This window comes from Nyctibius grandis, chromosome 3 (genome assembly GCF_013368605.1).
Source record: "Nyctibius grandis isolate bNycGra1 chromosome 3, bNycGra1.pri, whole genome shotgun sequence".
In the NCBI taxonomy this organism is placed as follows: Eukaryota; Metazoa; Chordata; class Aves; order Nyctibiiformes; family Nyctibiidae; genus Nyctibius; species Nyctibius grandis.
Window position 1 is genome coordinate 93,830,030 of NC_090660.1, and position 26,976 is coordinate 93,857,005.

The 26,976-nt window shown below is 44.1% G+C and overlaps 1 protein-coding gene across 8 annotated transcripts in view; it reads right to left on the reverse strand.

Annotated features, from left to right (window-relative positions):
* OXR1 (oxidation resistance 1) overlaps positions 1-26,976 on the reverse strand; it is a 327,657-nt gene that overhangs the window by 21,519 nt on the left and 279,162 nt on the right. For all 8 annotated transcript variants that reach the window (XM_068397278.1, XM_068397282.1, XM_068397283.1 and 5 more), the window contains 2 exons: positions 26,358-26,526; positions 23,033-23,195 (listed from right to left, as the gene is read on the reverse strand). In XM_068397278.1, the coding sequence (XP_068253379.1) occupies positions 23,033-23,195; positions 26,358-26,526 (332 nt within the window). The remainder of the gene's footprint in view (positions 1-23,032; positions 23,196-26,357; positions 26,527-26,976) is intronic.

The following is a 26,976-nucleotide window of genomic DNA, read 5'->3' on the forward strand; positions in this document are numbered from 1 at the left end:
CCACTGTCCATGTCACCGACAAAGAAGTTAAACAGGACCAGTCCGAATACCGACCCCTGAGGAACACCACTTGTCAATGGTGTCCACTTGGATACTGAGCCGTTGACCATAACACTTTGAGTGCGACCATCCAGCCAATTCTTTATCCACTGAGTGGTCCATCCGTCAATTTCATGTCTCTCCAATTTAGAGACAAGAATGTCAAGCGGGACAGTGTCAAATGCTTTGCACAAATCCAGGTAGATGACATCAGTTGCTCTTCCCCTATCCACCAGTGCTGTAGCCCCATCATAGAAGGCCACCAAATTTGTCAGGCATGATTGCCCTTGGTGAAGCCATGTTGGCTGTCACCAATCACCTCCTTGATTTCTGTGTGCCTCAGTATAGTTTCCAGGAGGATCTGCTCCACGATCTTGCCAGGCACAGAGATGAGACTGGCTGGCCTGTAGTTCCCCGGGTCTTCCTTTTTCCCCTTCTTGAAGATGGGGGTTATGTTTCCCCTTTTCCAGTCGATGGGAACTTCACCAGACTGCCACGACTTCTCAAAAATGATGGATAGCAGCTTAGCAACTTCATCCGTCAGTTCCCTCAGGACCCGTGGACGCACCTCATCAGGTCCTGTGGACTTGTGCACCTTCAGGTTCCTTAGATGGTCTCGAACCTGATCTTCTCCTACAGTGTGTGGTTCATCATCCTTCCAGTCCCTGCCACTGCCTTCTGGGACTTGGGAGGTGAGGCTAGAGCTCTTGCTGGTGAAGTTTGAGGCAAAAAAGTCATTGAGTACCTCAGCCTTCTCGGTATCTTGGGTAACAGAATCACAGAATCACAGAATGTTAGGGATTGGAAGGGACCTCGAAAGATCATCTAGTCCAATCCCCCTGCCGGGGCAGGATTACCTAGACCATATCACACAGGAACGCGTCCAGGCGGGTTTTGAATGTCTCCAGAGAAGGAGACTCCACAACCTCTCTGGGCAGCCTGTTCCAGTGTTCAGTCACCCTCACCGTAAAGAAGTTTTTCCTCATATTTAAGTGGAACCTCCTGTGTTCCAGCTTGCACCCATTGCCCCTTGTCCTGTCAAGGGATGTCACTGAGAAGAGCCTGGCTCCATCCTCATGACACTTGCCCTTTACATATTTATAAACATTAATGAGGTCACCCCTCAGTCTCCTCTTCTCTAAGCTAAAGAGACCCAGCTCCTTCAGCCTCTCCTCATAAGGGAGATGTTCCACTCCCTTAATCATCTTCGCCCAGAACTGGACACAATATTCCAGATGCAGCCTCACCAGGGCAGAGTAGAGGGGGAGGAGAACCTCTCTCGACCTGCTGACCACACCCCTTCTAATACACCCCAGGATGCCATTGGCCTTCTTGGCCACAAGGGCACACTGCTGGCTCATGGTCATCCTGTTGTCCACTAGGACCCCCAGGTCCCTTTCCCCTACGCTGCTCTCCAACAGCTCTGCCCCCCAACTTGTACTGGTACATGGGCTTGTTCTTGCCCAGATGCAGGACTCTACACTTGCCCTTGTTATATTTCATTAAATTTCTCCCCGCCCATCTTTCCAGCCTGTCCAGGTCCCTCTGAATGGCTGCGCAGCCTTCCGGCACGTCAGCCACTCCTCCCAGTTTTGTGTCATCAGCGAACTTGCTGACAGTGCACTCTAATCCCTCATCCAAGTCATTAATGAATATATTGAATAGAACTGGTCCCAATACCGACCCTTGCGGGACTCCGCTAGACACAGACCTCCAACTGGACTCTGTCCCATTGACCACCACTCTCTGGCTTCTTTCCTTCAGCCAGTTCACAATCCACCTCACTACCCGATCATCCAGACCACGCTTCCCCAGTTTAGCTGCGAGGATGCTGTGGGAGACCGTGTCAAACGCTTTACTGAAATCGAGATAGACCACATCCACAGCTTTACCATCATCTGTCCACCGGGTAACATCCTCATAAAAGGCTATCAAGTTGGTTGAGCATGACTTCCCCTTGGTGAAGCCATGCTGAGTGCCCCTAATGATCCCCCTATCCTTGATGTGCCTAGAGACAGCACCAAGAACAAGTTGTTCCATCACCTTTCCGGGGATGGAGGTGAGGCTGACCGGTCTCTTGTTACCCGGGTCCTCCTTCTTGCCCTTTTTGAAGACTGGAGTGACATTTGCTTTCCTCCAGTCCTCAGGCACCTCTCCCGTTGCCCACGACTTAGCAAAGATGATGGGGAGTGGCCTAGCAATGACTTCCGCCAGCTCCCTCAGCACCCGCGGGTGCATTCCATCAGGGCCCATGGATTTATGGACGTCCAGATTGCTTAATTGGTCCCTGACCCAGCCCTCATCAACCAAGCCAGATTCCTCCTCTATCCTGACTTCTTCTGAGGCCGCAGGGGTCCGGGGCTCCTCAGGACAGCCTCCAACAGTATAGACAGAGGCAAAGAAGGCATTCAGTAACTCCGCCTTCTTTTTATCCTCTGTCTCCAGGACCCCCACCTCATTCATCAGTGGGCCTACATTGCCTCTAGTGTTGGCTTTACCTGCAATGTATTTGAAGAAGCCCTTTCTGTTGTCCTTGACCTCTCTTGCAAGGTTTAATTCCAAGGAGGCCTTAGCTTTCCTAGTTGCCTCCCTACATCCTCTGACAACAGACTTCTATTCCTCCCAAGTGGCCAGCCCCTCCTTCCACGATCTGTACACCCTCTTCTTCCGCTTGAGTTTGCCCAGCAGTTCCCTGTTCAACCATGCAGGTCTCCTGGTACCCTTCCTTGACTTCCTACCTGTTGGGATGCTCTGATCTTGAGCTCGGAAGAAGCAGTCCTTGAATGCTAACCAACTATCTTGGGCCCCCTTACCTTCTAGTACCCTGTCCCATGGGATTTCCCTTAGCAATTGCTTGAAAAGGCCAAAGTTGGCCCTCCTGAAGTCCAGGGTTGTGATTCTGCTAGCTATTCTGTTCCTGCCACATGAGATCCTGAACTCTACCATCTCATGGTCACTGCAACCAAGGCTGCCCTCAGCCTTCACCTCTTCAACCAGACCCTCCTTGTTAGTGAGGATAAGATCCAGCAGCGCTCCTCTCCTAGTTGGCTCATCCACCATTTGCATCAGAAAGTTATCATCAACGCACTGGAGGAACCTCCTGGACTGAGGATGGCTGGCTGAGTAGGCCTCCCAGCAAATATCAGGGTAGTTGAAATCCCCCACGACAACCAGGCCCTGTAATTGGGAGACTGCTCTCAGCTGCCTGTAGAAGGCCTCATCACCCTCCTCATCCTGTTCCAGTGGCCTGTAAGAGACACCCACAACAGTATCACCCCTGCCAGCCTGCCCCTTAATTCGCACCCACAAACTCTCAACTCGCTCCTGATCCGCCTCTGGACAGAACTCAATACATTCTAGCTGCTCACTCACATAAAGAGCAACTCCACCACCTCTCCTTAGCGGCCTGTCTTTCCTGAACAGGACATAGCCATCCATGACCACATTCCAGTCATGCGAGGCGTCCCACCAAGTCTCTGTAATTGCCACTAGATCATAGCCCCCCGACCGAACACGGATTTCTAACTCCTCCTGTTTATTCCCCATGCTGCGTGCATTGGTGTACAGGCATTTCAGGGAGCAAGCTGAGCACACCGATTTCACCCCAGGGGGATGGGAGGCCTCCTGGTCTACCTCAACACTAGAGCGTTGCCCCAGTGGTACAAGCCCAGCTACTACCCCATCCCCCTTCGAATCTAGTTTAAAGCTCTCCAAATGAGCCCTGCTAATTCCTGTCCCAGAACCCTTTTGCCCCTACGACATAAACCTTTCCCATGTATCACTGTCACGCCTGTTGCCTTATAAAACCAGCCATTATCAAAGAACCCAAAGCCCTGCCTGTAGCACCAGTCTCGTAGCCAGGCATTAATAGAGAGAATCCTACTATTCCATCCCACGTCATCACCTGAAAATGGAAGGAGGGAGGAGAAAACCACTTGTGCCCCAGACTCTTTCACCAACCGTCCTAGGGCCTTGTAGTCTTTCTTCATCCCCCTCAGACTACGGGATGCAGCTTCTTCCCCACCTGTCTGGAAGATCAGCAGGGGGTAGTAGTCTGTGGCCTTCACCAGGTTGGGGAGTTGCCTGGTGATATCCCTGATTCAGGCTCCAGGCAGGCTGCAGACCTCCCTGTGATGGGGGTCAGCTCTGCATATTGGGCCCTCAGATCCCTTTAGGAAGGAGTCTCCAACCACTAAAACTCTTCTCTTCTTCCTTGTGGAGGAGGTAGCTATACGCCTGTCAGGTTTTTCTGACTGTGGTGGGACCTCTGATATAGGTTGCCTCTCCACCACATCCCCATTGGACCAGCTGTATTCCACTAGGGCTTCATATCTATTGCTCAGAGGCACCTGTGGAGGCAAGGTAGGCAAGGAGGGCACTCGTCTTTTGCCATGGCCATAGACTTGCCTCCACTCACTCCTCTCCTCTAGGTTATTGTTTTCCACCTGAGAGGGGCAGAGTACAGGGGTCCCTCGATCCTGGGAGCTCTCTGGCAGGTGCTCCCATTTTTGTTGCAGGGAAGGCAGAGCCTGGCTCCACCAGTCTATCTCCATTTCAGCCTCCCGAATGCTCCTAAGCCTTTCTACTTCGGCTTGAAGCCTTTCAACCTGGCTTTGCAGCTGTGCCGCTCAGCCGAGCAGATCATCTACCTGCTCACAGCGCACACAGCCCCGACACCACAGAGACGCTGTAGCATTCCCTGCAGCCCGCAACCTGCACCATCGCCTCCTTCCGTGGGAGCTCTGTCTGGGTTCCCACATCCATTTTGGTCTTCTGCCACTGGGTAGATACCATTGTTCTTCCACTGAACTGGGAAATACCTGTTGGTGCCACCCCTGGTTCACAGCTCCTTGGCACCTTCCTCGCCTTGTGCACTGGGAGGGAGTCAGCGCCCTCCCCAACGAGCTGCAAACTGCTGCAGCCTCTCCTGCCCTGGGACACACCCAGTCACTGCTGACTCACACAGTCACAGCTGAGTCTCCCTCTTCCCTCTGGCCAGGGACTAGTCCCTGACCTCCAAGAGACTTTTTATCACCCGATAACAGGGGGTGGAGCGTTTAAATCGCTTAAATCACCCGCGGTGCCTCCGCAGTGCCTCCGCCTACGCCCCCTCCTCTCCTGATTCGTTGCCGGGAACCTCCGGGTCCGGGGTCAGGGGGAAGCAGCTCGGGGCTGATGCTCGCAGGGGGCTCAGGTGGGGCCCAGAGTACGAAAAACCGCCCAGTTAAGCCCGATGTCGCCCTCGCCCCCGCACTAACTTCAAGTCGCTGCCGCCGCTTTCGCTGCTGCTGCCGCCGCTGTCAGGGCTCCCATTTCCTTCCAGAGAGGGCCCACATTTTCCCTAGTCTTCCTTTTATCACTGACATACCTATAGAAGCATTTCTTGTTGTCCTTGACATCCCTGGCCAGATTTAATTCTATCAGGGCTTTAGCTTTCCTCACCTAGTCCCTGGCTTCTCGGACAATTCCCCTGTCTTCCTCCCAGGCTACCTGCCCTTGCTTCCACCCTCTGTAGGCTTCCTTCTTGTGCCTGAGTTTATCCAGAAGCTCCTTGTTCATCCATGCAGGCCTCCTGGCGTTTTTGCCTGCCTTCCTCTTTGTTGGGATGCATCGCTCCTGAGCCTGAAGGAGGTGGTCCTTGAATACTAATCAGCTTTCTTGGGCTCCTCTTCTCTCCAGGGCTTTATCCCAAGGGACTCTCCCAAGCAGGTCCCTGAAGAGGTTGAAGTCTGCTCTCCTGAAATCCAGGGTGGTGAGCTGGCTGCACGCCCTCCTTGCTGCCCTATGGATCTTGAACTCCACCGTTTCATGGTCGCTGCAGCCAAGGCTACCCTTGAGCTTCACGTCCCCCACCAGCCCCTCCTTGTTGGTGAGAACAAGGTCCTGCATGGCACCTCTCCTCGTTGATTCCTCTATGACTTGGAGAAGAAAGTTGTCATCCACGCATTCCAGGAACCTCCTGGATTGCTTGTGCCCAGCTGTGTTGTCCTTCCAACAGATGTCAGGGTGGTTCAAGTCCCCCATGAGGGCCAGGGCCTGTGAACGTGAGGCTACATCTATCTGTCTGTGGAGGGCCTCATCCGCTTGGCCATCCTGGTCAGGTGGCCTGTAGCAGATGCCCACTATAATGTCTCCCGTCCCTGTCCACCCTTTAATCCTGACCCATAAGCTTTCTGTCAGCTCCTCCGCCATCCCCAGACAGAGCTCCATGCACTCAAACTGATCATTGACATAGTGCACAACACCCCCTCCTCGTCTCCCCTGCCTGTCCTTCCTAAAAAGCCCATATCCCTCCATTCCAACGCTCCAGTCCTCAGAGTCATCCCACCATGTCTCTGTGATGCCAATAAGGTCGTAGCCTTGCAGGTATGTGCACGTCTCTAGTTCCTCTTGTTTGTTCCCCATGCTCCGTGCATTTACATAGAGGCATTTCAGTTGGGCCCCCGACGAAGCTGCCTTGCGGCCTGAAATTTCTATCCGTGGCTCTTCTGGCACTCTCCTGCCGACCTGCCATCCTTCTCCAGTCTCTGGGCACCTATTACTGGCCCTGGCATGGGACTGGCTGAATTGGGATGGACTGAGGATCCCCTCCCCCGGCAAATCCAGTTTAAAGCCCTCAAAGTCTAACTCAGCCTTACTTCGGATGGATAAAGTGTTTTTCTTTTCAGTAAAACCTTTCTCAGAAGCTAACTAAAAATCAGTTTGTTCCAACTTATGACAAGTATTAAGGTAGAGAGTAACATTATTATCACTGGGATATGGAAAGCTGGGATTTAGGAAACTCAAATATACAATAATACACTAGATACACCATTTGACTGTGTAAGATTCAGACAATAAACCACATGTCCATTTATTTGATTTTTTTTTAAATAAGTGAGAATACTGAGATAAAACAAGAACAAAGAATAGACAGCCTTAAAATTGTTTCCATTTAAAAATATAAATATAAAAAACAATATAAAAGCTACAGCACTGCCCACCCCCCTCCCACAAGTCTCACAAATCTTAAAGGAATGGAGAGTATGCAGAAAAACTATTTCAAACTATCTCTGGACATGTGACTTCTAAGTCAAAAAGCAAAAGCTAGCCACACAACTACCTCCTCCACAGCCTATTTTAGCAGTCTTTTTTTCCCCCTAAAAACCAAACTCCTCCCTAACACTAGCCAACACACTGTTTCTCCAGAACTGGGAGAGGAATAAAAGAATCTGAGCCATCATAGAATTTTTTATTCTAGGAACATTTAACCTTAAACAATTCAAACAACTTACTTGGAAGTTTTTGGCTTCTCTCTAGTTAAAACTGACTCCTCCCAGTGCTTCTCAAAAGGATTTAAAAAACTTGCTCAAAGGAGAAGAGAGCAGTAAACTTCTTTGTTAGATCTGACAACTCACTTTTTCACTTAATTACAGTTGCAAAGTTTATTGGGAATAAATGCACTAGTAACTCTCTCGTCTCAGAGCTCCTGCCAGTCTGTTTTGACGCTCAGTCTTCCAGCAGAAGCAGCAGCTCCCCACCAGCTGGGAGCATCCGCTGGAGGGGAAGGCGGGTGGAAAGCGGGTCAGGAGGGCTGGAGCACCATCATGAAACAGCGCAGTCCTAAAAGCAGCAAAAGCTTGTGACTGACCTCCACCCGAGCCCTTTAACAGTCTTTTTTACAAACTGGTGGAAGATACATTTCTGTTAGCCAGAGAAAGAAGGCCCCACACAAGAAGCTTGACCCCAGGAGCATCCCTTAAAGTTAAATAAAATAAACTGCCCTTTTATTCTTTTGTGCATTTGTGGGTTATACTACTGATCTGTTAATTTGAATCAGAACCTCGTATCTTGTTGCTAATTAATACATGCCTTCCCATAAAAGTTAGTTATAAAGATTCTGAGAGGAGTACTGGCTCAGACCTGACGTATGTTCAGAACAGCAGCAAAAACTTAAGAGCATTCACCTATTTGCTACCTAGACAACACAGCAAAACAAAATGTATCTAATTACACCAAATGATAATCTTGTTATTGTCATTGTTAGTTTGCAACCAAGCTGAATATCTCTACACAATCAATGTTCAAGGCAGAAATGCATAGTCCCTTTCACTAATAGTTATTCACAATGTGTTTTTTCTAATAAACTAATATCTCTTAAAAAAATAATAAAGTAGGCAGCAGAGAAAAAGGAGAGTGCCAAACAAATTACAGGTACAAGTTACAAAATGCGTATTTCCACTCCAAATCAATTATCCAATTTAAATCTGGTATGGCAAAATGTGTAAAGTTATCAGCTGACAAGATCTAGAAACAGGATAGTAAGAACGGTAAGGCTCTCCAGACTTGAGTAGGAAGACTGGATGCCGGGTGTGAAAGAACATCTTTGCAGTTTGATTAGATGGCATTATTCTGTTTCACCTAGTAGCTAACACAATGTCCTAATACCAGAGCAATTCTTCAATTTCAGAAGCAGCCCTGAAAACTGAGAAAAAGATAAATCACAGGAACCAGTGATATAACCAGTGTATAACTCGAGTGCATCAGTGCAATTCATAAATCATTTGCATTTTTGACCGACAAGAAGACAGCTCGTTTTTATGCTGTTGTATTGGTTTTACAGAATCACAGAATGTTAGGGATTGGAAGGGACCTCGAAAGATCATCTAGTCCAATCCCCCTGCCAGAGCAGGACTGCCTAGATCATATCACACAGGAACGTGTCCAGGCAGGTTTTGAATGTCTCCACAGAAGGAGACTCCACAACCTCTCTGGGCAGCCTGTTCCAGTGCTCAGTTACCCTCACTGTAAAGAAGTTTTTCCTCATATTTATGTGGGTTTGCCTGGGAACAAACAAATCAATACGCAATAACAATAGTTTCTCTTTCAGTAGTGTATCTACTTGTTAGAACATATTTTTAAAGAGGTGAGATTACTATTTAATTACACCTAACAGGCATGTTTCACAGATTATAACAACTCCCATCGCCAAAGAGCCCAAAAGAAAAAAATGAAAGCTGCCTCAAACAGTGTTTAAAACAGTGTATTTTCAATAAACATTAGTATAATATGACAGAAAACAACCCTATAAACTCTATTATAGTCTTACAATATTTTAAAATTTAGAATTGCAATTTACAGCTCTGGTAAGAGATGTACATCCTGTATGTTTACTCCTTGTGTTACGGTTTTAGGGTGTAAGTTGCCAAGAACTTCAAAATTAGGAAGACACATAATTTAGATGCTCAGGCCACCTAACTGGTCATCTTTGGAAGGAATCCCACTAGGTGAAAGGCATTTTCATATTTTGATTATATAGTTCAGCTGACTTTTGTATGCCTTAAAGTCTGGTTTATCTTTAACAAAAGGAGGACAAGTTCTATCTGCTACAAAAAGCCCTTCAGATGACTAAGACAAGAGTGCCAAGTTCAGAAGTAATGACGTTAGAACGCAGTTAAAAAATAAAAAGAAATAAAAATCAGGTACTGGCTCCTATGCAAAACTACTACTTAGTCTTCTAGAACAACTGGATCTTTGTAAAAGTTGTTGCAGGTGAAGCTAACATGGGATTACAGCTGAGGTCTGATCCCTTCCCCCTCTGCTCTACAAGAAGCACACTAAACAGTACAAAAGCCACCTCCTGTGGTATCCAGTACAACACAGACTGGCACAGCTTCTTACTTGGCTGATAATGTTTCCATAAGAAAGGAAGTATAATTTGAGAAGTCATCCTTTGTTTCCTTTCAACAGCTTAGGGGAAGGGGAAAAAAAAGCAGCATTTTTCCATCCACAAAATTTTCCTCAGGATTTTCAAAGGTATGCTGAAAGCCATTAAGAGTCTCAAAAGCACAACCTTTTTAGTTGAATGATTCTGCTTCAACTCTTAGCAGAGGGACTGCCCCAGTTCTATCTGTTAGAGACATGAAATAACCAGCAATTACAATTCCACGTTCATGATTTCAACTACAGGACAGCTCCAAGTAATGAAAACATCTGAATCTTCACTTACAGGTTATAAATAGATGCCAAATAGATTAAGCAGAGAAAATAGAGCAAAGCAAGAAATAACCCATGCATGAAGTTGAGAGAGTGTACAATATTTGCTCAAGTTAATCGCAAAAGCAAGAATGAAAGTTACTGGTCTCTACAAAGGCCATTGCATTATGCTAATGGGCACCAGAGTCTCTCTCTTCAATCACAAAGCTAATTTAACAGAAACATTTTTAAGTACTGTACTTGACTGCTGAAATTGAAGAGACTCATCCTCTAGTACACCAGCAAAGCCTACTAAACATGCTTGTTAACTCACAGCAACACATGTATAGTGACACATCCGAATTCTTAACAGACAATGTATGATGTAAAACCCAAACGATCTAGCTTGTATATCCAATCTACTAGCATAAAGGAACAACCTTTCAAGAAACATATTGGAAAAATACTTATTTTGAGGACTGTTTATGTGATGCATCTTTACACACACGTGCAGTGTTTCATTCGAGAAGCCTACGAACTTCCTCTTCTCACTGCTGATCTAGTATTATCCAGCTTGTCATACAGCATTATGATCATACCACATTTTAAAATTTAAGACACAACAAGCAGCTGTTTCACTAGCATCCAAGCACTGAAGTGTTGAGTAGGGAACGGAAGCAAATTTATAGAAAAAAAGTGATTAAGACTACAAAAACTTAAGTGAGGAGTGCATACTGAAACTGAAATGCCCATTTTAATACAGAAATGTTGTAGGTTACAGTCCAGATCCAATAAAGAACTTAAGTACCTACATCGAATACTCCAATCTTGAAAAAACTTCTTCAGACGTTACCTGACCAGGAGACATAATCAGTTTGTGACCTTCAAGTTTCTACAAATACACAGAAACATAATTTCTAGACACTCCAGAAGTTACAGTTTTGTTAATGTTGAAGTGTTGAGTGCCTAACTCAAAAACCATTTCAGGAAGGCAGAACTTCATTTGCACCTAATGGCTTGATCTAGTGAACATTTTTCAAACCATCTCTAAAGTTCCAACTGAAAGTCAGTTTGACAAGTGAGTTACTACAGAGTACTGTTTTCAGAAGTATTGTATCTATATTTTCTACAGAAATTTAATATGCAAAACCAAAGGTAATAATTATGAAATACAAGTCCAGAACATGACCCAGTGAATTTGGAAAAATTATTTGCAAATATTTATCAACTCATTCTTCATTTTGGAAGTTAACTTCTAGGCAGCTTTAAAGCAAACTGAATTTCTGTATTTTCCAAACAATTGAAAAGTTAATGGAAACAATAAAACAGATAAGCTTCCAACTACTTTAAGACCAGCTTGCAGGTCATAAGACAGGAAATTTCCTGTTTTCAAATAACTTGTGGATGAGTATTTAGATTTACGTGGACCTGAAGTATGACTCAATCCTGAATAACAGCAATAAATAAGATCAAATGAGAGGGGGAAGTTGGGGGGAAGGACGAACCAACACTTTAAATAATTAAGATTTTTTTCTAGTACAGAGCAATTCTTCTGTTTCCTTAACAGATTTCAGGTTTAAATAGGAACTGATGCCCTTAACTGATTTCTTCACAAGTGCCTAAGATAAAATTTCTTTAGTGCCTCTCAAACATTTAACTGTGGCCACACTCACTAAATGTATTTTTGTTCATCAATACTCTGTCCGATGACCAGAGATCTGATTCACCAGCGTAAATCCTGTATTTCCAATATTGCATGATGATAAAGACACTTAACAGCTGTAGTACCTTACATAGATATTGTTTTGATTGTTCTAGACTCAAATCCAGAACCTAAAGCTAGATTAGCAGTCTATGTCAAGGCATTATCACGTACAGAGATAAAAAGTGCACTTATACACACACGGTCAATATAATGGTGCATCCGAGTTTTCCAGCTCCCTATCAAAACAGTTAACTACTTAAAGAACACACAGACCCAGTCCTGGTACTGTTCAAGGAATGTCATTAACTTTGAGAATTAGCTTCACAGACAGATGAAGCATTAAATAAGCAAATTAAGGTATTCTGATCTCTGTAATTTCTTTTCCTTCTCCCTCTACCCCCCTCCAAAAGACCAACTAGTCGTCTAGTTAGATACAAATAGAAGGTGCAGAAGTTTTATGATAAAACTCACATGGGAAAGCACAAATTGTATCATTTCTTCTTCATGCATTAACGTTTCTTACGCAAGCAGTCATTTCCATTGTTTACACTCTAATGCCCTCCTCCCTGTGCTAAATTGTTCGAGCACAGCAATTTCCTTTCTATCTGGCATTATTAAAACTGTAAAAACCTTGCTTGGAAAATTAGTTTCGGTTGCCCTTCCCCCCCAGATATAATAATCTGATGCCCTAAAGATTTCAATGGATTATTTACACGTGCATGCCAACTTCTGCAGAAAAATATTTGAGCTTATCAGCACACTTTATGCGCACACAAGTTTAGTGGGAAGTTGATTCACCTCATTTAACTCTATACTAGATCCCTGATATGGTTCATGACATTTTACATGAGTACTTGTTTTCCATGTCTTTTTCCTCCAGTGGTCAACTTCAGAATGCCACCTGCCACTTCATATAGCAACAGCAGTGAAAACAAGGCCATCAAGGTTTTACAATCCATTTTAGAAAAAAAAAATAGTAGAATAACTGGATAATTGGAATTTCTGTGATTGATGAATCACAGAGATATCACTTCCCACACCCACCTCCTTTTTTTTTTTTAAGTGTGATCTTTTTCCTGAATTAAAAAAGTTAAACAGTCTGCAAGAAAGATTATAGAAAACAGCGCATGCTGGGCAGCACTTCTTATAATCTTTCTTCAAGTTGTTCTACGACCAAGTGTTGTTCATAATTTGCACTCTGATCTGTTGGGATTTTTTTTTTTTGGTTGTTTGGTTTTGTTTTTTTAAAATATGAAACGTATATGCAATGGAATAACATTTATCCTTTACAGGGAATGTCAACAACACTTTTAGAACACCGATCTTTTATGTACCCATAAGAAACTAATGGCAATTATTTTATAGATATAAGAAATAGTTGTGTTACTTGAAAATTAATTTCTCAACCAGGATCTAGACACTGCAGGAGAATTCACGCAGTTTTTCCTTTTCACTCATCTTAAAATTCTTCAAGCATAAGACCAATCCTATTAGCAGAGCTTGAGGACCCATCCCTGTTTTCAAATACTGTGGTACCATGCCTTTACCAACACCAGGTGATGAGTCCTTAATGCTTTCAACGTGTGGTACTAATCGGCACCAAAATGATGTTAATGCATCAGCAGCTACATAAGAGCAAGCACCTTAACACTACGTCATTAATTTCTATACGCATTACTATATACACAACTTGAACTTAAAAAGGAAAAAAAATTAGACCATGAAGTACCAATGGTAGTTGTTTCTGAGGCAGTGCATAACAGAAACCGTCAGCTTGCTGTCAAATCTTGCCACGTTTAGACACAAGTAGAGAATATGCTTTGGAAAAAGCATTTGTTTATCAACACATAGGTTTCTGAACAGTAATAATTATTTGTGCTAACCGATAAAGAAAGCTATTAGCACACTAAGTAAAAAAAGAATATCATGACAAATATACTTCTATATGCCCAAGCCTCAATACAGATGTTAAAACCACGAAAAAAGCCCACAAACAACCCAAACCAGCCTCTTCCTTGGTGTACACCCATTCACTTAAGTACAAGAACTGCACAGAGTTATCTGAGGTGCAGCCTCACCAGTGCCAAGTACAGGGGGACGATCACTCCCCTAGTCCTGCTGGCTACACTATTTCTGATACAAGCCAGGATGCTGTTGGCCGTCTTGGCCAACTGGGCACACTGCTGGCTCATATTCAGCCAGCCATCCATCAACACCCCCAGGTCCTTTTCTCCCAGGCAGCTTTCCAGCCACTCTTCCCCAAGCCTGTAGTGGTGTATGGGGTTGTTGTGACCCAAGTGCAGGACCTGACACTTGGCCTTGTTGAACCTCATACAGCTGGCCTCAGTCCATCGATCCAGCCTGTCCAGATCCCTCTGCAGAACCTTCCTACCCTCAAGCAGGTCAACTCTCCCACCCAACTTGGTGTCATCTGCGAACTTACTAAGGGTACACTCTATCCCCTCGTCCAGATCATTGATAAAGATATTAGAGAGAACTGGTGCCAACACTGAGCACTGGGGAGCACCACTTGTGATCAGCTGCCAACTGGATTTAACCCCACTCACCACAACTCTTTGGGCCCAGCCACGCCTGTCCAAGACACAAGCAGCCAGTTTCTCCAGGAGAATGGAGGGGACAACGGTGTCAAAGGCTTTACTAAAGTTCAGGTAAACAACATCCACAGCCATCCCTCATCCAGTATGCAGGTCATCTTGTCACAGGAGGAGATCAGGTTAGTCCAGGGCAGGAGAGGCTGCAGCAGTTTGCAGCTCGTTGGGGAGGGCGCTGACTCCCTCCCAGTGCACAAGGCGAGGAAGGTGCCAAGGAGCTGTGAACCAGGGGTGGCACCAACAGGTATTTCCCAGTTCAGTGAAAGAACAATGGTATCTACCCAGTGGAAGAAGACCAAAATGTATGTGGGAACCCAGACAGAGCTCCCACGGAAGGAGGCGATGGTGCAGGTTGCGGGCTGCAGGGAATGCTACAGCGTCTCTGTGGTGTCAGGGGGCTGTGTGCGCTGTGAGCAGGTAGATGATCTGCTCGGCCGAGCGGCACAGCTGCAAAGCCAGGTTGAAAGGCTTCAAGCTGAAGTAGAAAGGCATAGGAGCATTCGGGAGGCTGAAATGGAGATAGACTGGTGGAGCCAGGCTCTGCCTTCCCTGCAACAAAAATGGGAGCACCTGCCAGAGAGCTCCCAGGATCGAGGGACCCCTGTACTCTGCCCCTCTCAGGTGGAAAACAATAACCTAGAGGAGATGAGTGAGTGGAGGCAAGTCTATGGCCATGGCAAAAGACGAGTGCCCTCCTTGCCTACCTTGCCTCCACAGGTGCCTCTGAGCAATAGATATGAAGCCCTAGTGGAATACAGCCGGTCCAATGGGGATGTGGTGGAGAGGCAACCTATATCAGAGGTCCCACCACAGTCAGAAAAACCTGACAGGCGTATAGCTACCTCCTCCACAAGGAAGAAGAGAAGAGTTTTAGTGGTTGGAGACTCCTTCCTAAAGGGATCTGAGGGCCCAATTTGCAGAGCTGACCCCCATCACAGGGAAGTCTGCAGTCTGCCTAGAGCCCGAATCAGGGATATCACCAGGCAACTCCCCAACCTGGTGAAGGCCACAGACTACTACCCCCTGCTGATCTTCCAGACAGGTGGGGAAGAAGCTGCATCCCGTAGTCTGAGGGGGATGAAGAAAGACTACAAGGCCCTAGGACGGTTGGTGAAAGAGTCTGGGGCACAAGTGGTTTTCTCCTCCCTTCTTCCATTTTCAGGTGATGACGTGGGATGGAATAGTAGGATTCTCTCTATTAATGCCTGGCTACGAGACTGGTGCTACAGGCAGGGCTTTGGGTTCTTTGATAATGGCTGGTTTTATAAGACACCAGGCGTGACCGTAATACATGGGAAAGGTTTATGTCGTAGGGGCAAAAGGGTTCTGGGACAGGAATTAGCAGGGCTCATTCGGAGAGCTTTAAACTAGATTCGAAGGGGGATGGGGTAGTAGCTGGGCTTGCACCACTGGGGCAACGCTCTAGTGTTGAGGTAGACCAGGAGGCCTCCCATCCCCCTGGGGTGAAATCGGTGTGCTCAGCTTGCTCCCTGAAATGCCTGTACACCAATGCACGCAGCATGGGGAATAAACAGGAGGAGTTAGAAATCCGTGTTCGGTCGGGGGGCTATGATCTAGTGGCAATTACAGAGACTTGGTGGGATGCCTCGCATGACTGGAATGTGGTCATGGATGGCTATGTCTTGTTCAGGAAAGACAGGCCGCTAAGGAGAGGTGGTGGAGTTGCTCTTTATGTGAGTGAGCAGCTAGAATGTATTGAGTTCTGTCCAGGGGCGGATCAGGAGCAAGTTGAGAGTTTGTGGGTGCAAATTAAGGGGCAGGCTGGCAGGGGTGATACTGTTGTGGGTGTCTATTACAGGCCACTGGATCAGGATGAGGAGGGTGATGAGGCCTTCTACAGGCAGCTGAGAGCAGTCTCCCAATTACAGGGCCTGGTTGTCGTGGGGGATTTCAACTACCCTGATATTTGCTGGGAGGCCTACTCAGCCAGCCAGCCTCAGTCCAGGAGGTTCCTCCAGTGCATTGATGATAACTTTCTGATGCAAATGGTGGATGAGCCAACTAGGAGAGGAGCGCTGCTGGATCTTATCCTCACTAACAAGGACGGTCTGGTTGAAGAGGTGAAGGTTGAGGGCAGCCTTGGTTGTAGCGACCATGAGATGGTAGAGTTCAGGATCTCATGTGGCAGGACCAGAATAGCTAGCAGAATCACAACCCTGGACTTCAGGAGGGCCAACTTTGGCCTTTTCAAGCAATTGCTAGGGGAAATCCCATGGGACAGGGTACTAGAAGGTAAGGGGGCCCAAGATAGTTGGTTAGCATTCAAGGACTGCTTCTTCCGAGCTCAAGATCAGAGCATCCCAACAGGTAGGAAGTCAAGGAAGGGTACCAGGAGACCTGCATGGTTGAACAGGGAACTGCTGGGCAAACTCAAGTGGAAGAAGAGGGTGTACAGATCATGGAAGGAGGGGCTGGCCACTTGGGAGGAATAGAAGTCTGTTGTCAGAGGATGTAGGGAGGCAACTAGGAAGCTAAGGCCTCCTTGGAATTAAACCTTGCAAGAGAGGTCAAGGACAACAGAAAGGGCTTCTTCAAATACATTGCAGGTAAAGCCAACACTAGAGGCAATGTAGGCCACTGATGAATGAGGTGGGGGTCCTGGAGACAGAGGATAAAAAGAAGGCGGAGTTACTGAATGCCTTCTTTGCCTCTGTCTATACTGCTGGAGGCTGTCCTGAGGAGCCCCGGACCCCTGCGGCCTCAGAAGAAGTCAGGATAGAGGAGGAGTCTGTCTTGGTAGATGAGGGCTGGGTCAAGGACCAATTAAGCAATCTGGACGTCCATAAATCCATGGGCCCTGATGGGATGCACCCGCGGGTGCTGAGGGAGCTGGCGGAAGTCATTGCTAGGCCACTCTCCATCATCTTTGCTAAGTCGTGGGCAACGAGAGAGGTGCCTGAGGACTGGAGGAAAGCGAATGTCACTCCAGTCTTCAAAAAGGGCAAGAAGGAGGACCCGGGTAACTATAGACCGGTCAGCCTCACCTCCATCCCCGGAAAGGTGGTGGAACAACTTGTCCTTGGTGCTGTCTCTAGGCACATCAAGGATAGGGGGATCATTAGGGGCACTCAGCATGGCTTCACCAACGGGAAGTCATGCTCAACCAACTTGATAGCCTTTTATGAGGATGTTACCCGGTGGACAGATGATGGTAAAGCTGTGGATGTGGTCTATCTCGATTTCAGTAAAGCGTTTGACACGGTCTCCCACAGCATCCTCGCAGCTAAACTGAGGAAGTGTGGTCTGGATGATCGGGTAGTGAGGTGGATTGTGAACTGGCTGAAGGAAAGAAGCCAGAGAGTGGTGGTCAATGGGACAGAGTCCAGTTGGAGGCCTGTGTCTAGCGGAGTCCCGCAAGGGTCGGTATTGGGACCAGTACTATTCAATATATTCATTAATGACTTGGATGAGGGAATAGAGCGCACTGTCAGCAAGTTCGCTGATGACACAAAACTGGGAGGACTGGCTGACACGCCAGAAGGCTGCGCAGCCATTCAGAGAGACCTGGACAGGCTGTAAAGATGGGTGGGGAGAAATTTAATGAAATATAACAAGGGTAAGTGTAGAGTCCTGCATCTGGGCAAGAACAACCCCATGTACCAGTACAAGCTGGGGGCAGAGCTGTTGGAGAGCAGCGTAGGGGAAAGGGACCTGGGGGTCCTAGTGGACAACAGGATGACCATGAGCCAGCAGTGTGCCCTTGTGGCCAAGGCGGCCAATGGCATCCTGGGGTGTATTAGAAGGGGCGTGGTTAGCAGGTCGAGAGAGGTTCTCCTCCCCCTCTACTCTGCCCTGCTGAGGCCACATCTGGAATATTGTGTCCAGTTCTGGACCCCTCAGTTCAAGAAGGAGAGGGAACTGCTAGAGAGAGTCCAGCGCAGAGACACGAAGATGATTAAGGGAGTGGAACATCTCCCTTATGAGGAGAGGCTGAGGGAGCTGGGTCTCTTTAGCTTAGAGAAGAGGAGACTGAGGGGTGACCTCATTAATGTTTATAAATATGTAAAGGGCAAGTGTCATGAGGATGGAGCCAGGCTCTTCTCAGTGACATCCCTTGACAGGACAAGGGGCAATGGGTGCAAGCTGGAACACAGGAGGTTCCACATAAATATGAGGAAAAACTTCTTTATGGTGAGGGTGACCGAACACTGGAACAGGCTGCCCAGAGAGGTTGTGGAGTCTCCTTCTCTGGAGACATTCAAAACCCGCCTGGACGCGTTCCTGTGTGATATGGTCTAGGCAATCCTGCTCCGGCAGGGGGATTGGACTAGAAGATCTTTCGAGGTCCCTTCCAACCCCTAACATTCTGTGATTCTGTGTAGTCAAGCAGGACCTGGCTTTCATAAACCCATGCTGACTGGGCCTGATCATCTACTTGTCCTGTATGTGCTGCATGATGGCACTCAAGATGATCTTCTCCATAACCTTCCCGACACCGAGGTCAGACTGATAGGCCTGCAGTTCCTCGGATCCTCCTTCCAGCCCTTCTTGTGGATGGGTGTCAGATTTGCTAACCTCCAGTCACCTGGGACCTCCCCGGTTAGTCAGGACTGCTGATAAATGATGGAAAGTGGCTTGGTGAGCATTTCTGCCAGCTTCCTCAGTACCCTTGGGTGGATCCCATCCGGTCCCACTGGTTTGTGTGTTTCTAAGTGGTGTAGCAGGTCACTAACTATTTCCCCTTGGATTATGGTGGCTTCATTCTGCTCCCCATCCCTGTCTTCGAGCTCAGTGAGCTGGGTACCTGGAGAAGAACTGGTCTTACTACTACAGACTGAGGCAAAGACTGGCAGATTTGGCAGTGCTAGGTTAAATGCTGGACTTGATGATCTTAAAGGTCTTTTCCAACCAAAACGATTCTATGATTCTAAGAAGGTAAAAGAGATATTTGAGGAAAAAGGATGGGGATAACACCACCAAGAAACTAGCAGCATAGTTCCATGTGCTTGCAGCCCAGAAAGCCAACCATATCCTGGGCTGCATCAAAAGCAGCGTGACCAGCAGATTGAGGGAGATGATTCTCCCCTTCTACTGCACTCTCATGAGACCCCACCTGCAGTACTGCATCCAGCTCTGGGGCCCCCAGCATAAGAAGGACATGGAGCTGTTGGAGAGAGTCCAGAGGAGGGCCAGGAAGGCTGAATCACCTCTCCTATGAAGACAGACTGAGAGAGTTGGGGTTGTTCAGCCTGGAGAAGAGAAGGCTCTGGGGAGACCTTCTAGCAGCCTTCCAGTACCTGAAGGGGGCTGGAAGAGAAAGCAGGAGAGGGGCTTTTTACAAGGGCATGAAGTGATAGGATGAGGGAGAATGGTTTTAAACTGAAAGAAGGTAGATTTAGATTAGATATTAGGAAGAAATTCTTTCCTGTGAGGGTCATGAGACACTGGAACAGGTTGCCCAGAGAAGTTGTGGATGCCCCCTCCTCCCCGGAAGCGTTCAAGGCCAGGCTGGATGGGGCTTTGAGCAACCTGGTCTAGTGGAAGGTGTCCCTGCCTGTGGCAGGGGGGTTGGAACTAGATGATCTTTAAGGTCCCTTCCAACCCAAACCATTCTATGATTTCTTACATAATATCTGAATATGAGAAAAACTTCTTTACTTTGAGGGTGACAGAGCACTGGAACAGGCTGCCCAAGGAGGTTGTGAAGTCTCCTTCTCTGGAGATATTCAAAACCCACCTGGACATGACCCTGTGCAACGTGCTCTAGGGGAACCTGCTTTGGCAGGGGGTTGGACTAGATGATCTCCAGAGGTCCCTTCCAACACCAACCATTATGTGATGGACTTGTCTCAAGTGAAAAAAGTATCCTTTCTGGAGAGCTTTGCCAATGGGACAAGCAGAGGCCTCTTAGGAACACAGATACTGACAACACCATCAGCAATAGAGATACAACGTACCCCCCACAGAGTTTGTTTTACACTCAAAGTAACCGATGACTATGAATTAGTCATCTTTACTGATGGTAACGTTAGATAGTGGTATGGTCATGGTTATTTCCAATAAGTCAGTTATTTATTAAGTGTGTAGCATAAAATACAAAAAGAGTCAGGTAAAGGATTCCCCGGATTTTTTTGACACTTCATACAGTGCAGTATTTGGTTAAACCAGTGTTTAATATGATGGCAGGAGTCTTGTTCTCTTTGCTACTATATCAGTCGAGGTTACATCTACTGGATTACTTCAGGGAAAGGGCTGATAGGAAATAGACTACTCTGTATACAGGTAGAAGAAGAAAGCATAAGCAGATGAAAAATTGGAGTAAGTTCAGAGTAAGAGTTCAGTCCTATTCACTGATCTATTTAATAAACTTATAAACCAATCCCTACTACTTGTTTCATTTGACTGATCTTTGCTTTTGCTTGTTCCTTCTTCCCATAATTCCTTTTCCACTAAAAAAAGCACAGTACTCCCTTAAAGTCTCTTGATAAAAAGATGCAGCTGAATCTGTTAACATAGGACTATCAAGGAAGCAAAAGCTGTCTCAGAGCACCATACCTGGGTTACCCATTAATCCTCTTCCCTGTTTCTCCAGTTTTAAGATACTGTGCAATGATAGCAAAGAAAACACTTTTTGGAAAAGAAAGCTACTCCACTAGCTTCGTCTTTCGGTAGATCAACCATACTTTGTGATGCATTTGTACATCAAGATTTTGCTTTCCATTTCCCTTTTACCCTGAGTTTTCCCAGTACTGTGTTCTGAAGAAGGCAACCTATTTTTCAACCCAATACCCACAAAAAGGTTTCAATGATACTGTTCACCTGCTATCTTAGATTACACCTGGATCAAGAGCTGACAGAGAAAAAGCTTGTTGTGTTAAAGGAAGGAAGTATATTGATTGAAAATAATGACTGAAATTCAATGGGAATAATGGCTATGACAACAACAGCTACAATTCCTTGTATGTACTTATATTTTCTAGCATATATGTTAAAAGCCACTAAAATGCAGTTGTATACAGTGACAGGTTGAACCATCTGGTACTGTCAAACATTTCTGATTAAAAAGTTAGTTTTTAACAGCTTTCAGATTTGTGTTAGAGGTCAGTCATAAGAAGTCACATTACTCAAGTTAAAATGCACAGAGGACCACATTAGCATATTTCTTGTACTTGCATAACATCTTTTTTTAAAAAAAAGTTATCCATCTCACTAATCACACTAACTTCTGAATCCAGAAAATTATTATTTGATAGTCTTAAGAGAACCAAATTTGACATAATTTTCAGATAACACATAAGGAAATAACAATAGTTTTGAAATATGTCTTCTACAATTGTTTCCAGAGGAGACCTAAATAAAAGCTTAAGGCACGACCTCATTCTGTAGCAAATAACTCAGAGATTTTAACACATGTAAGAAAAGGACTGCCTCTACTATTTTCAGAAATAACTTCTAAAAAGTTACAACATTTACTCCTGAAGAAAAATTTGCACTATTTTCTGTGGAAATTATTCTGTAATTACATTAAGGTGCAAAGTTACTGAAGTGCTCATTAAAAGAGAGACATACCATGCCTTAAACAATAATACTGACCACTTGCCACTGATCCCTGTGTTCCAAAAGGCCAAGTTTTAAAACACCAAATACTTATAAAGACTTTGAGCCAAAATACATTGCTGGCAAAAATACTTGAGCAATTTATATGCCGAAAACATGAAGATTCAAAAGACATGTTTCTGGATACTAATTTCAATGTCTCAGAGCAAAAATGCTCCATGCAAAAACACTAAGCTGCAGAGATAGCGTTTTGTAACCACAGCCTAATACTTCAGCTATGTGAGTGAGAAGTTTGAAGTCAGAGTTACACTGTGAAGAAAACTATTACCCATAGTTAGACTATTGCAGTTTTTAAAAGTTTCCTTTATACTGTACATAAAAGACAAGTATAGACTTCCTTAATTTCGGCATGCTTCATTGTGGAACGGGGCACGGGGAAAAAGGAAAAATCAGTCGTACAGTCAGAGATTGCAACTGCTGTCCTGAGACTCAAGTTAAACAGTGCTGATGGGATAGTTCTACAATATATATGACAAGAATCAAACTTTTGACTGACACTTGAATGCACAAGACTACAAGTGCTTTAACTGTATATACACTACAAAACAAAACCATGTAGACATGTAAAGATGTGTCCATAGAAACACAGTGGACACAGATTCACATGGGAGAAATGTGTTTGTTATAAAAAGTAAAGAGTTCCAATTACAGTATATTACTAAAATCCATGCAACAGCATCTTAAGGTATGAAGAAGTTATAACTGAGAAGTTAATTACTGGATTATTGGAAAAATGTCATTAATAGATTAATTTTCCTTTTTTGTTGTCTCATCTTTGTTTTGAGACTTACCAGTAAGTATTCAACATTCTAGGTACAGGAATAATAAATATCAGAGAACTGTCAGTTTACTTGACTGAAAACTAAGTCTGCTTCATGAAGGATGCAACTTCTTTGCTGCACTTTCAACTCTGAGTTTAAAGTTACAATTTGCTCCATACAAAAATGACTTGTAATTGTGAAATGTTATCCTGAACTGATGTTAGAGCAAAGCATTAGGATGGCATAAATTAAACAGTTATAATCATAATAAGCAGACTAATAAAGTACATCGCTTTGTTTTTCTTACTGGAAAGTATTTAACACTATTTTAACTATATTCCTATAAAAGTATTAAAAAAATCTTTGACATTGTTCTTCCTTACCTCCCACTCTTTAGCAGCATCTTCAGTAGTAGATTCTTCACTAGTTTCAGGCTCTTCCTTCTTTTTTACCACTATAAATCCAGGTTCCCGAAGAGATTCCCCAGTATCTTCTGCATATATCTCTGGACTCCACTGGATAAAGAAGACATACAAGTGATCTGTCCTAGAGAAGTCAAGTAATGATACAGAAAAGAAAAACAAGGTAAGTTCATGACCTTTTGGGTCATGTCTAATAATTATGAAGTATTTAACGTTAAAATGAAAGTACTTACTATTTCATGTTTTACTAGATATTAGAGACATTTGAAAAAGCCTATTTAGTATTTTTTTTTCTTTTTAATTATATGAAGCTGACACTGGAGGAAAAACAGCAAACAAATTGGCAATTGCCTAGCTGTGTTTTCCTATACGAGTACAGTCCTCCAACCACTTCTGTCCCTTTGGAAACCTCTGTTTACAATTGAAATAACTTTCCAAATAAAACACTAAGATTCTTTTATTTAAAAAGAGTTACATAAAAACATAAACAAAATTGGAATCTAAAAATGTCTGCATGTCTGTTTTCCCCAGCCCTGAAGAAGAGCTTAACACTCCCAAGACACGTAACCAAAATTATACGGACTGTGAGAATTACCACAGATATGAGGAAATAAAGCTGCAAGTGTGCATGTATATATAGCTAGATAATAAACTACAGACTACTCTAACTGCAGTACTGCAGTAAGTACCAAGATTCAAAGTTACCTCCTTTTAAGTTATCTGCCACAAATGGCATGGTTCTCCAGTTTGGAAGAACAAAATGCCCAATTTCCCAGACTAAAGTTATTTACAACCCAAACAGATGTCAGTATATACTGTTTAAGCATTTCCTGTAGATGCACAGATGGAGCATTTAGAAAAGGGACATGCAATGAATCCACTACCATCTCTTCATCATGGAAAAGACAGTTTCAGAGCTAGAGCTTTATGGCTGTGGTTGCCAAGAGTTTGAATATTCCTTATGTCTCTCTTCAGAGATATTTGCTACAGTGAATTTGCATACTGGCTTAGCATGAAGACAATATTTGGATCCTCCCCCGCCCTTACTAAATCCCTGCAAAACTCAATACTGGAAGAACAGCCAGAGATACAGAGCAGCAAAGTCTCTCAAAACCGCAGCTATAATTTTCATGTGCCTCTGTCTAAAAGGATGCAGCACAAAGGTATGTAATAATAGTCTCTGAACAGGGTCAGTTATTCAAAGTCACCCTTGTTAAAATTAAGGTTCCTGGATAACATTGATGAAGGGTGGGGGGGGTGGGTAAGATAAATCTTTCTCTGACAGCGAGAGAGAATAAAACATTTGGATGCATAAGGCTAGATGAGTTCCATGACAAAGTCAGAACAAGAAGCTGCAAACTCCTCTACACTGAACTAGGTATCAATTTTAAAAAGTCTTACAAGTAGGAAAACATAAAAAAATCCTGATTTTAACTTTTTAAGAACTTGAAATTGTGTGTAATTATAGCAGTTAAAAAAGTAAATAAAACTTTATGTTTAAGGAACTCTAAGACACTCCTTCCCAGACCAGCCCAGCCGAGTTTAAGAGCACTGAAACAACACAGGTTTGTCAGATACCTACTTATTTTTTCCTTTCTTACCACTTGACAGAGACCACTGGGTTGACACTAAGTATTTTGACCTATGCAGAGTAGCACTCAGCAAGGTTAACACTGAATTAAGAAAACAAACACCCCGCTACCAACCACCACATGTGACTTTTTGTATACAGCAACACAGGACACACATTGGATGGATAAAGAACAGATTACTAATTCCCCATGCAGTTAGAGAGAGAAACCCTTCATAGGTAGAGTAATTTCCAAGGAGATCAGATACAGACTGTAAACGAAGAACTATTTCTTCTGAAATGCGTGATAAATTCTGCTTTATACTGAAGATAAATACTTGCTCTGCTACATTAGAAAATGAACCAAAGAGACAGTAATCATTTTAATCATCTAACCTAGACACCATTGCCATATGTGAAACATTTATCTCTTTTTCAAATGAAATATGATATGAACAGAACAAGAAAATTTGAGTTGAATGTAACCACAAGAGGTCACCTGGCCCAGACAGGATTAGCTATACCAGAAACAGTGTGACAGACATTTGTCTCAAGAAACTGCATAATCTCCACCAGTTAGGGGTCATAGGGATGATGTTTAAAAGCAGGTTAGTGATGTGCTAGCATAGACTCAATTCTCCCTGTTGGAAAACTCAAATATTTTGATGTAATTTCAGGCTATTACACATCTCCATTCACAGTGGACATGAAAAGACTACTGCCTTTCTTCTCACAGCCAGCTTTTAAGTATGAAATGATTTTATGTTTGTCATAAACCTTTTCTCCTTTAGATTAAAGAACCCCACTTACTTCTAATTTTCTTTATATGTTACACTTTCTAGGCATTAATTAGTCTTGCTGCTTTCCTCTGGACTCTCTCCAATTGTTCCATATCTGTCCTCAACTGCAGTGCCCCAACTGGACATTCTATGCCATTCAGCTCAAAAGAAAAGATGGAAAAGTGACTTGATCATTGTGTGTAGGTATTTATACAAGATGATAGCTGATAGTTTTTTGTTGTTGTTTCTTTCTTTTTACCCCCGCTCTTCTGACAAGGATATAATAATCTCCAATACCCCACAAAAATCACATACAAGTTGAGAATGTCACAGTTTCCTAGCAGTAAAGATCATTTAAGAATTCAAGACTTTACCAGTGAGTGAGCACAGACATCTCATGTCTTTGAATCACTGCAACAAATGTAGATATTTTTCCAGTAGATATGTTTAAGTTGCTTCCTGGAAAAGTTTTATGTTCCGTATATAAAGATAAGACAAAAGAGCCTCGGCTAGCTCTTCTGAACTCAGAGCTTGAAGTAGAGAGAATTTTTAGAAAGTTTCCAAACAACAGGAAGCACAGATAATGACAAGAACTTTGTTGCAGAACTCATTTCCTTCACCAGACACCACTTACTTGAATCTTTCTTCCATTATTCACTTGCTACAAACACAAGCCTAAATAATACCAGGAGAAACTGTTGGCTGAACCTGCAAGTAACTCCAGTAAATCAGTAAAACTTCAGTATGGCAATGAGGTATTCCAGTGCTAAGTACAAGCCAATCATCAATACCCTCAGTTGTTGACCCTTTTTTGTGTTGCTTTACAGACACAGTCACTGAAAGTTTTTGCATGGTGCAGAAAAAAAAAAAACACAACAAAACAACCCTCAAAGACCTATTAGAAAGTGGTGATTTTTATGGTCTACTCCCTTCTTACCTTTCTTGTGGAACAGCAAACCAGTACTCATGTTTTTTATCCCTCTGTGCATACTGTTGCATTGATGCACTTGCTTGTGAAACAAATGTTTTTCTCATGGGTTTTCCAACCCTGAGACACAGAAACTTGTGAGATCGATGTCGTCTTTTTTCTTTTGTAAGAGAAGAACCTATTAGTAAAGAAAAAGTAAGCTATCCACAATGTACAAAAGAGCTTAACAAAATTATTAGCTAATTTTGTATTGGGCAATACAGGTATATAGGACATACATATACATAAGTAATAGGAGATGAGGTAACATAGGTATTATTACCTGTCCTTCTCTTGTTACATAAATTGCATCAGCAGAATTAACTTCAGAGTACAACACATTTGAATAATTCTAACATTCATTTCTGCTTCCAACCTCAGATCATGTTATGACAGTCTTTCATCCATGCTTGCAAGTATTTCAGAAGGTATTCTCAATGCATATCCCTCAACACTTAATCAGCCATCCCTCCCGCTGTTAAAAAGATATTCCATATACATGTAAAACATACAGTATTAAACAAGTACATAGGCCTGATTCACATATGTCAAAGCTGTTCATTAGTTACTTTTAATTTAAAAAAGAAAA